Source organism: Oncorhynchus keta, chromosome 27 (genome assembly GCF_023373465.1).
Source record: "Oncorhynchus keta strain PuntledgeMale-10-30-2019 chromosome 27, Oket_V2, whole genome shotgun sequence".
NCBI lineage: Eukaryota > Metazoa > Chordata > Actinopteri > Salmoniformes > Salmonidae > Oncorhynchus > Oncorhynchus keta.
The window spans coordinates 28,836,416-28,848,668 of record NC_068447.1 but is presented as its reverse complement, the minus strand read 5'-3'; the positions used below and the strand labels follow the sequence as shown (position 1 = coordinate 28,848,668).

At 39.2% G+C, this 12,253-nt stretch overlaps 1 protein-coding gene across 1 annotated transcript; it reads right to left on the bottom strand.

The window, feature by feature from the left end:
• Window positions 1-1,094: 1,094 nt before the first annotated feature.
• Window positions 1,095-11,764, bottom strand: commd7 (COMM domain containing 7). The gene is made up of 9 exons (XM_035766505.2): window positions 11,598-11,764; window positions 10,530-10,583; window positions 10,102-10,204; window positions 8,522-8,578; window positions 8,355-8,392; window positions 8,152-8,242; window positions 3,928-3,977; window positions 1,808-1,856; window positions 1,095-1,690 (listed from the first exon to the last, which is right to left on the bottom strand). Exons 1-9 carry the CDS (start codon window positions 11,679-11,681, stop codon window positions 1,614-1,616), a joined length of 603 nt encoding a protein of 200 aa, XP_035622398.1. The 5' UTR covers window positions 11,682-11,764; the 3' UTR covers window positions 1,095-1,613.
• Between the last annotated feature and the right edge of the window lie 489 nt (window positions 11,765-12,253).

The following is a 12,253-nucleotide window of genomic DNA, read 5'->3' as shown; positions in this document are numbered from 1 at the left end:
TGGAAAGCCTATGGCTGATAAGTTACTTAATAAAACAAGTGCAAGATCATATACTGTACATTCACTGAGACAAGTGGAGACAGACATTCCTCTTAAGTTTTACTTCTCCAAAAACAAATCACATATTCTGCTCAACATCCTATTTGTCATAATAACCATGTAAGCAGCAATGCAGGCAGTTTTTGTTAAAATTATAAAATTGACTAAATGTATCAGTTTCACTTAAAGTCAAAAAGTTTGACAGTAATACCGTATATAATTCAAGACAGTTGGAAACAGTTTGATGTCCCAATACCGTGGCATAGGGTCTATGGACTGACATATAAAACAATAATTGACAAATCAATCCAGGCCAGCAGGTAGCCTAGTGGTTAGAGCATTGGACTAGTAACCGAAAGGTTGCAGATCGAATCCCCGAGCTGACAAGGTAAAAATCTGTTTTTCTGCCCCTGAACAAGGGCCGCCGTTGAAAATAAGAATTTGTTCTTAACTGACTTGCCTAGTTAAATAAATGTAAAATAAAGAGTTGGAGTTAAGATCAGAATAAATAGTGGAGTGGACGCTGTGGGTAAAGATCAAGCACCTGAGGAAATTAGGAATACATCTGTAAATATTTAACTACAGGTACCATAGATGTGAGCGAAGTAGAAGTATTGCTGTCTGTTAGTTTACTCCAGTTAGGGTAAGGATGGTAGAGATTACAATATTAAAGTTGTTTTCTGCTTCAAGCTCTTATTCACAACATTTAATGAATACAGAATGTCCACAAATGACAGATCATTGTTGCAGGCCCAAATGCTAGTATGAACTATGGATGGGTGTACATTTAAATGTGACTTCTTGACTAATTAAGGTATAAAAGTAGGATGGAATAACAACTAGTATTCACATGCTTCTCTCTACAGTGTATTTGGCTCCCCATTGTTGTCTCATATTGGTGTCAGTGGACTATCTACTGAAACCTGTTATTAGAACCAATTTGACAGTATGTTCTATATCAGCGTAATAACTGACTATCTTGGTGTAATTGTCTGAGGATATTATTCAGAATTTCTATCATTCATTATTATGTGAATACTTACAGCAGACCAATACGACATCTGAATACTTTATTTGGAGAGAAAAAAGTAAGTGCAAGTGTGAATCATGTTCCATTTGATTTTGTTAAAAATAATGTTAAGCAAATCAGTAATATAAATGAGAGATCGCAAAAAATTGTGACACGTATGCCTCACATCACTTGTCGTGACAGCCAATGGAATTAAAGTCATTGGGTTACAATATAATACTTTCTCACAAAACAAAACGGACAGTTACTAATGCACACAAAATCACTACTGCAAAACAATTGTGCACATTTCAAAAGACAAATGTCAAAATAACACAAAAGACATATTGAAATCTTGGTATGTGAGAACCTGGAAGGTTCATTCAGATTCAGTATGTTCTATTTTGAACTGCATGCATGCCCCAAATTGCCCCTGTTCACTATAAAGGGAATAGAGTGCCAATTGGGATCCATCCAGTGTCAATCACTTCCATCTCCTCTTTTGTTTTCTGCTGCCCCTCTAGGACACATATTCAGTACATGCTCTTGCTACTGGCGATCAGGCTCAGCTGAAACAGTCCATACTGGCTTTGGCCCTCTCCATTTCATGGAGAAAGTTGTAAAACTGGGGGAGGGTCAACTCTAAAAATAAAAAAAAAAAAAAAAAAAACAGACCAAATATGTGAATGATACCAAGAACAATAAGCAAAGTAAACCAATTACATACTGACTGGGGTACAGTACGAGTTAGAGACTCACCCATGTAGACATTTTCAGTTGAGTTCCCCTTTCTGATGACCAACTTAAGCTGGAAGAGACATAGATATATTTTCAAATAGTGCAGTAGAAAACAGCAATGTGCCAATGTCTTTGAAATATTAGACATTGGTGAGGACAGATTGTGTATATTGTGCTAATACTAAACATATGCTCATGCTATGGTCATTCAGAGTGCTACTTTCACTGTGTGTGGACATACTTGTCAACACATTAAAGCGGCTGAAGGGGAGAAATACAGTATTAGCAGTCCGCAGGAATTTTGACAAGTAGGAAGGCAGACCACGGAAACTAACGGCTAAGTCTGTTGTCATAGCGATCTATTACACCTTCATCGGTCAGTCAGTTAGTCCATAAAGCTGTAACATTCATAATTCACACTTCTTACAATAAAATGTTACTGTCCATCAAACCTTATTTTAACCTCTACGTTATGGTCTCGACAGTAGATACACACTGAATCCAGATTATATTAGCCATATTTGAGAACCTGGTCAATCTATTCAGAAAGTACTCACACTCCTTGACTTTTTCCACATTTTGTTTCATTACAGCCTGCATTGAAAATGGATTGAATAGAGATTGTGTCACTGGCCTACACACAATACCGCATAATATCAAAGTGGAATTATGTTTATTAGAATAAGTTACAAATTAATAAAATATGAAAAGCTAAAATGTCTTGAGTCAATAAGTATTCAACCCCTTTGTTATGGCAAGCTTAAGTTCAGGAGTAAAAATGTGCTTAACAAGTCACATAATAAGTTGCATGGACTGCAATAATAATCTTTCAAAAATCATTGTAAACACTATCTCATCTCGCTACCCCACACATACAGATAATTGTAAGGTCCCTCATTCGAGCAGTGAATTTCAAACATTGATTCAACCATAAAGACCAGGGAGGTTTTCCCAATGCCTCGCAAAGGGCACTTATTGGTAGATTGGTTAAAAAAAAAAATATATATATACACAGACATTGACTATTGAGCATGGTGAAGTTATTATTTACACTTTTGATAGTGTGTCAATACACCCAGTCACTACAAAGATACAGGTGTCCTTCCTAACTCAGTTGTCGGAGAGGAAGGAAACCGCTCAGGGATTTTACCATGAGGCCAAGGATGACTTTAAAACAGTTACAGAGTTGAATGGCTGTGGAGATAACTGACTCCACAATACTAACCTAAATGACAGAGTGAAAAGAAGAAAGCATGCACAGAATAAAAATAATCCAAAACATGCATCCTGTTTACAATAGGGCACTAAAGTAAAACTTCCAAAAATGTGGCTAAGAAATGTACTTTTTGTCCTGAATACAAAGTGTTATGTTCGGGGCAAATTTAACAACACATCACTGAGTACCACACTTCATATTTTCAAGCATAGTGGTGGCTGCATCATGTTGTGGTATGCTTGTCATTGGAAAGGACTAGGGAGTTTTTTAGGATAAAAAGAAATGGAATAAAGCAAAGGCAAAAATCCTATAGGAAAACCTGGTTCAGTCTGCTTTCCAACAGACACTGGGAAACAAATTCACCTTTCAGCAGGACAATAACCTAAAACACAAGGCCAAATATACACAAGGAGTTGCTTACCAAGACGACATAAAATGTTCTTCAGTGGCCTAGTTACAGTTTTGACTTAAATCAGCTTGAAAATATATGGCAAGACTTGAACATGTCTGTTGAGCAATGATCAACAACCAACTTGACAGACCTTGAAGATTAAAAATTAAAAAAAGAATAATGTGCAAATATTGTACAATCCAGGTGTGCAAAGCTCTTAAAGACTTTCCAGAACGACTCACAGCTGTAATCGCTGCCAAAGGTGACATGTATTGACTCAGGGGTGTAAATACATATGTAAATTAGATATTTCTGTATTTAATTTTCAACAAATTAGCAAACATCTCTAAAAACATGTTTTCACTATTATTATGGGGTATTATGTGTAGTTGGGTGAGATTTTTGAAAATGTTAAATCAATTTTCAATTCAGGCTGTAACACAATAAAATGTGGATTAAGTCAAGGGGTATGGATATTTTCTGAAGGCACTGTACATGTATTCTATATGTAATCATAATGGCAACAAATAATACCTGTAGAAAGGTGTTTCCAACTTTCTGAAGTTCACTCGTCCCCACGGTCACTATGGAGACAGACAACATTCAATCACAATGCCTTATTGTCCATATTGTAATTGAACTGCACTTTTAACCATCAAGAGAGGGAGGCATTTAGCTTGGCTTCAGCCAAGTGCTCGAGACACGTGGATTATAGACATGCGCAGATGCTTGAGCAATAATAGGCATGCCTGAGCAGTAATTTGTTAAATGAAGATTGTACTTAGCATACTCACGTATAGTACTTAGCATAATCGTTACTTAGCATAGTGAATACTGATTGGTTGAGTCATTAGGTCACTGTTAAATCTTTCAGTTTAGACCACTCACTGATCACAAACATTTTATGTATCGTTGTACACCTAATCACAACAGATAACCTAATGAGTCTAACGCCAACAAACCACAATAACATGCTCTGCTCATGTTGTCGTGCCCAGAGACATATATTTAGAGAGTTAGGTCAACTTTTAGAATTTTGAATATTGTTCTAATTTTAGACTTTCAGTTCCATAACATGGGGAATATTTAAACAGTGCTATGTTAATGGAGAGCTAACATGACTTTGCCTGACGAATCAAACGGAATGGTTCCTCTGCTCTATGTTCGCTACATACTTCAGTGAGACTGCCATCGTTGAAGTAGTTTGTGATGGTGGTTGTTGTACAAAACAAAGTATTCAGCGATTGGATCCTCTAAGCAGGGTATTCCCCAGAGGTATGCGCAATGCCGTCTGGGGTACGCCAAATAAAAATGTGATTTTTCTTTCAACAAAAAATATTTTTCTTAACATTTTCATACAGTACATTTATATTTTCCAACAGGGCTATACATTTAGGTGAGGTTTTTCTCTCGCCTGAGTAGCCTCATTTCACTGCCAACAATAAAATTAAACCATCTAGTGTTCAGCGAAATAAAAACAATGTCAAATACAGGTAGCCTAGTTAAATAATTAACCATTACTCTCGCGGGAAAAGTAAGCCACGGGAGTTTGAGGAAGAATAAAGACAACTTTCGAGTAGTAAGACGTATAAAAGCAACAGATACCATTAATAAGAAGGGGCTAGAAGCGTCTTATATGGTGAGCTACTGAGTGGCTAGGACAGGCAAGCCCCTTACTATTGTGGGGGACTTAATTCTTCTTGCTGCCACGGATATGGCTGGGACAATGCTGGGGGAAAAGTTTAAAAAACTATACAGACAATGGCTTCATCAAACAACACTGTTTCACGACGCATCAGTGACATGGCAGGAGATGTTTTGAAACAATTACTGCTTATCATACAAGCCAGTGAATTATATGCGTTACAGCTGGATGAGTCAACAGATGTGGCGGGCCTGGCACAGCTCCTAGTATATGTCTGTTACAGCTGGATGAGTCAACAGATGTGTCGGGCCTGGCACAGCTCCTAGTATATGTCTGTTACAGCTGGATGAGTCAACAGATGTGGCGGGCCTGACACAGCTCCTGGTATATGTCTGTTACAGCTGGATGAGTCAACAGATGTGGCGGGCCTGGCACAGCTCCTAGTATATGTCTGTTACAGCTGGATGAGTCATCAGATGTGGCGGGCCTGGCACAGCTCCTAGTATATGTCTGTTACAGCTGGATGAGTCAACAGATGTGGCGGGCCTGGCACAGCTCCTAGTATATGTCTGTTACAGCTGGATGAGTCAACAGATGTGGCGGGCCTGGCACAGCTCCTAGTATATGTCTGTTACAGCTGGATGAGTCAACAGATGTGGCGGGCCTGGCACAGCTCCTAGTATATGTCTGTTACAGCTGGATGAGTCAACAGATGTGTCGGGCCTGGCACAGCTCCTAGTATATGTCTGTTACAGCTGGATGAGTCAACAGATGTGGCGGGCCTGGCACAGCTCCTAGTATATGTCTGTTACAGCTGGATGAGTCAACAGATGTGTCGGGCCTGGCACAGCTCCTAGTATATGTCTGTTACAGCTGGATGAGTCAACAGATGTGGCGGGCCTGGCACAGCTCCTAGTATATGTCTGTTACAGCTGGATGAGTCAACAGATGTGGCGGGCCTGGCACAGCTCCTGGTTTACGTCCGTTTATGGGGGGGGTCAATTAAGAAAGACATCCTCTTCCGCAAACCACTGGACAACAGGAGAGAATATTTTTAAAGTACTGGACAGCTTTGTGACATCAAATGGACTTTGGTGGTTAAGATGTGTTGGTATCTGTACTGATGGCGCAAAAGCCATGACAGGGAGACATAGTGGAGTGGTAGCGGATGTGCAAGCAGTTGCTCCCGATGTCACTTGGGTACACTGCAGCATCCACCGAGAGGCTCTTGCTGCCAAGGGAATGCCTGACAGCTTGAAAGACGTTTTGGACACTACAGTGAAAATGGATAACTTTGTTAAAGGAAGGCCCCTGAACTCTCGTGAATTTCCTGCACTATGCAATGGATATGGGCAGCGACCATGTAACGCTTTTACAACATACGGAAGTGCGCTGGTTATCAAGGGGCAAAGAATTTACATGTTTTTAAAATTGAGAGCCGAGCTTAAAGTTTTCACTGACCATCATTTTCACGTGTCTGACCGCTTGCGTGATGACGAGTTTCTCACACGACTGGCCTATCAGGGTGATGTTTTTTCTCGCCTGAATGATCTCAATCTAGGATTACAGGGACTTTCTGCAACTATATTCAATGCGCAGGACAAAATTGAGGCTATGATTAAGAAGTTGGAGCTCTTTTCTGTCTGCATTAACAAAGACAACACACAGGTCCTTCCATCATTGTATGATTTTTTGTGTGCAAATGAACTCAAGCTTGTCAAATGTGCTATAGCGAAGCACCTGAGTGAGCTGGGTGCGCAATCACGCAGATACTTTCCCGAAAAGGACGACACAAACAACTGGAGTAGTTATCCCTTTCCATGCCCTGCCTCCAGTCCATTTACTGATAGCTGAACAAGAGAACCTCATCGAAATTGTAACAAGCGGTTCTGTGAAAATGTCATTTAAATCAGAAGCCACTGCCAGATTTATGGATTGGGCTGTGCTCAGAGTATCCTGCCTTGGCAAAACTTGCTGTTAAGACACTGATGCTCTTTGCAACCACGTACCTACGTGAGAGTGGATTCTCGTCCCTCAAGAGCAGGAAAACTAAATACAGGCACAGAATGTGTGTGGAAAATTATTTAAGACTGAGACGCTCTCCAAAACAACCCAACATTGCAGAGTTATGTGCATCCTTTCAAGCACACCCTTCTCATTAACCTGTGTTGAGTTACTCACCATTTTTGTTGAACAAATAAGACTTAAAATGTAAAATGGCTAAATAAAGAGCAAAATTATTGATTATGATTTGTGCCCTGGTCCTATAAGAACTCTGTCACTTCCCACGAGCTGGGTTGTGACAAAAACTCACTCATTCTTATGTTTAACAATGAAGGCAGTGGTTCCCAAACGTGTTATAGTCCCGTACCCTTTCAAACATTCAACCTCCAGCTGCATACAATGAAGGCAAAAAACAACATTTGAGAGTGCGCTGACCCTAGAGGAGGTAAACAGCTGGAGGTTGAATGTTTGAAGGGGTACTGGACTATAAAAAGTTTGGGAACCACTGTTCTAAGCAATAACATTTTCAAAACGTTGCTTTACCCACGTGTGTTCTGCCTCTGTCTCAACCCATTGCGGAGAACAAACTAAAGTCCGTGGGTGTGGCGTAGAGTTTGGCCCGGAGCAAGAAGCGTTCATGTAAATGCATCATAATGTAGAAACTGCATTGGCCCAACTCTCTAAATACATGGCTCTGTTCGTGCCTATTCAAGTGTATAGAGCAATTTAGTGGCCTTTGTACATCTCAACGAGAAAAGAGAAAGCTGTGCCTCCCCAAAGATAAGCTCCGTATTGCCCCCCTTCACCCTCATCATTCATGGAAAGGACCAGAAATAGGGTAATTCATCCATCCCAAATGCACACTATACACAACATCCATCTATCTATCTATAATACGATGAGGGTTATTTACAACGGCAATTCTATCCTTGCCCCCTATTCGTAAAGTATCTCAGAGTAGGAGTACGGATCTAAGATCAGGTCCATCCTGGCCATATAATAAGTATTCATTATTATCTAAAAGGCTAAACTGATCCTAGATCAGCACTACTGTTCTTACAGGCCCTGGTCTTCTGTTCATAAGATGTCAGTCCCTGATTAAGTCTTACCACCAAACTTCCACTCCATGTCCACCAGCTGGTTGACCATCAGTGTCTGTCCTACAGCCAGCCTGGACAACACAGGGTAGTGGAGGCTCCACTGAAAAAAAACATATATATATAAAAAGTCAATCAATTACATTTTTTCTCAATTCAGAACTGTACTTAAATAGAGTACTGACACAGCATGGAGGATATGATATCAAATATACCTGTTGTGAGAAATGGTCTGCCTTGTCTTCACTGACTCCTAAAAATGAAAACATTATCTATGTTGCACAGTGACACTGTAAAACTCATTAATAATGAGGACTGTGGAGACAGGAGTATGAATTAGCTTTGATACATACAGCATATGGTATTTCATATTACAACAGACCTAAAGTGAGAAGGTCCTCTTTGACTTGGTCTTCTGTCAGATTTTTCTTCAGGGAACCTAGAATTTAAAAAAAATCTTGGTTCGAGTTAAATTATACAACACAGCCAAACACATTTAAACTCAGTTTCACAATTCCTGACATTTAATTCCAGTAATAATTCCTTGTCTTAGGTCAGTTAGGGTCACCACTTTATTTTAAGAATGTGAAATGTCAGAATAGTAGAAGAGAGAATGATTTATTTCAGATTTCATTTCTTTCATCACATTCCCAGTGGGTCAGAAGTTTACATACACTCAATTAGTATTTGGTAGCATTGCCTTTAAATTGTTTAACTTGGGTCAATAGTTTCAGGTAGCTTTCCATAAGCTTCCCACAATAGGTTGGGTGAATTTTGGCCCATTCCTCCTGACAGGGCTGGTGTAACTGAATCAGGTTTGTAGGCCTCCTTGCTTAGACACGCTTTTTCAGTTCTGCCCACAAATGTTCTATAGGATTGAGGTCAGGTCTTTGTGATTGCCACTCCAATACCTTGACTTTGTTGTCCTTAAGCCATTTTGCCACAACTTTGGAAGTATGCTTGGGGTCATTGTCCATTTGGAAGACCCATTTGCGACTAAGCTTTAACTTCCTGACTGATGTCTTGAGATGTTGCTTCAATATATCCACATAATTTGTTTCCTCATGATGCCATCTATTTTGTGAAGTGCACCAGTCCCTCCTGCAGCAAAGCACCCCCACAACATGATGTTGCCACCTCCGTGCTTCACGGTTGGGATGGTGTTCTTCGGTTTGCAAGCCTCCCCCTTTTTCCTCCAAACATAACAATGGGCATTATGGCTAAACAGTTATATATTTTTTTCATCAGACCAGAGGACATTTCTCCAAAAAGTATGATATTTGTACCCATGTGTAAAGAAGAAGTTACAGGTCTGTGAGAGCCAGAAATCTTGCTTGTTTGTAGGTGACCAAATACTTATTTTCCACCATAATTTGCAAATAAATTCATAAAAAAATCCTACAATGTGATTTTCTGGATTTCTTTTTCTCATTTTGTCTGTCATAGTTGAAGTGTACCTATGATGAAAATTAGAGGCCTCTCATCTTTTTAAGTGGGAGAACTTGCACAATTGGTGGCTGACTAAATACTTTTTTGCCCCACTGTATGTCGCGCTGCATGGGGCAAATGCCAATCACACCAGATACTGACTGACTTTCTGATCCACGCCCCTACCTTTTTTTGTGACCAACAGATGCATATCTGTATTCCCAGTCATGTGAAATCCATAGATTGGGGCCTAATTTATTTATTTAAATTGACTGATTTCCTTATATGAACTGTAACTCAGTAAAATCTTTAAAATTGTTACATTTTGCATTTACATTTTTGCTCTCTATGGTGGTAACGGTATGGACCAGAACATAATTTAAATTTTCCTTGATATACCATATATCTAAGATGTGTGATGGAATCTTTACAATATTTTGGTGTATGTGTATTTCATGTTGTACAAATTTGAAGCTAAATACAAAAGTTGTTTTTAAAAAATATGCTTATTTGTGAGTGCTCGGTCAGTCTCACCATGGGGAAGCAGCAGGAGGCTCTTCATGAGGTTCCTCAGTGGGCCTGCACTCATCCCATTCTCTCCTGCAAACTCACTCAGCTGATGCAGGAACCTGTCCGCCTGCATACACAACACAATGAATGAAACACCAGTCAAGTGGCTGTCTGTCCACACAGCACAACATGAATGAAAAAGCTCTTCAAATAATATATTAAATAAGTCTTATTCCTCCCTCCCCCAAAAAATAAAAACTTGCACTTGACTTTTCCTACTTGCACTGACTTTGCTGATAACGGCTTTATTGAGGAAAACATGCATTACTACAACTGTGATATGTAGTTCTCTCACCTAGCTGTCTTAACATGAATGCACTGACTAAGTCGGTCTGGATAAGAGCGTCTGCAAAATTACTAAAATGTCAAAAATCATGCAGGGGTGTGTTTACCTCTTTTGGCTCCAACAGGAAATTGAAAAGAATCTCAGTCAGACTTGTGAATTGCTACAGGGAAACAGTTTAAAATGTGTTTATTGGCCTCTTCAATACAGTAATTGCTATTTTGCCACAGATCTACTTTGTTGACATGTAAGGCAGGTAAGACCTAATTGGAATTATGAATCATGTGACACTTGCTAGTCATGTGACCCGGCATGTTGACTCAGGCCAGAGAGGATGAGACAAAGTGAGAGGTTTTACTCTGCCTAAAATCTGTCTATGAAAATATGCCCACAAAGTGAGGAATTTTTGTATTGAGGTCAATGAGAGAGTTGAATTTGGTCAACAACAAAATGTAATTGCTAATTTGCTACGTGAGGCTTATTTGATCTAATAAAAATGTCATAATGGTTAGGTTGTTACGAATGCACTGACATAAGTGAGCATTTCTGCAACTTGTTGTGCCCATTTTCATAGAGAAAAATAGAGGACTCATCATGGATATAACCCGTTATAGCAGACATTGCCATTTAGGGATTCCACCATTTTAAAGTAGTCAACCGGATGGGGATTCCTATGAGTTGGGAGCAATCAGTCAATGAAGAAAAAAATGTAATACTTTAAATAAAATGGAGATGGCCTCAATGGCGCTGCCCATGTTGTCACAGACTATAATGACACCGATACAAAGAGTCCTCCTCTATCTCTTAGACCTGTTCTTTGCACGTCTATCTGCCCAGTCTGATCTCGCCTCCTCTAACCTGCCTTCCATCTTTGAGGACATGTATTTCCATTGTTAGAGCAGTCACTTGACTATCTTGTCAATATAGACAATCTTTGCTAAGGAACAAATGTCTATCTTTGTCGACACAAATGTGTTATCTTCATTTTGCAACATTGTATCATACTAAAAACAGCATGATTCTATAACAGTTTGACTACTACCGGTATGTCAATTCATTTGTTCCTGAGCAAAGCTTGTCTATTATATTGACTACAAGCATACAGCTAAGATTTGCATGCAATTCACTGTTCTTATCTAACGCTCAAAACGAAAATGTCGAGTTACTGAATGCTCACCTGCTCGTTGAATTTGTTCAAGTTCTGAAAGTCATTGCTCACAGAATCTGGTAAAGTATCTTTAGTAAATTGCAATTGCAACATTATAGCTGTCGGCCTGGAAATGTTTACTTTAGTGGCTACTTCCGTGATGGTATACTCAAATGAAGCTATCTTGCTATTCAACTCAGCACATTCCATATTTTTATCTTGCCTATACAGTGCATTAAAGTCGGGAAAACTATCAATTTTATTTAAAAAATAATAATAATCTAATTGAAAATATATTTATTTCAAAAATACACAATCTGTTGTAAAGTAATTTATGCTTTATTTGTTCAAGGATTGTTACAAGTGTGTCAATAGTTAAATACAATGGAAGTGTGACAATCCTCACCTCTGATGCATTAAAGATAACTTGCCTTGGATAACATAGGCCTATTGGAGCAGATTTGGCCTTAAATGGTGCTGTAATTACAATGAAATGAAGTCTATGTGACCAATCACATTTGATTTGATGAATGGCCATACCATGTGGTAAATTGTAGCAGTGAAGATTGAACAAGGTGCAATACAAAGGGAGTTGCACCTTGTTCAATCTTCACCGCTACAATTTACCACATGGCATGGCTATTCATCAAATCAAATGTTATTTGTCACATAGACTTGTTTAGCAG

Coding starts and splice junctions, on each gene's coding strand:
- commd7 (XM_035766505.2), bottom strand. CDS start 11,681: ATGTTGCAATTGCAATTTACTAAAGATACTTTACCAGATTCTGTGAGC. Junction 10,584..11,597: donor TGAACAAATTCAACGAGCAG/GTGAGCATTCAG, acceptor GTTTCCCTGTAG/CAATTCACAAGTCTGACTGA. Junction 8,393..8,521: donor AGAGGACCTTCTCACTTTAG/GTCTGTTGTAAT, acceptor TTTCATTTTTAG/GAGTCAGTGAAGACAAGGCA.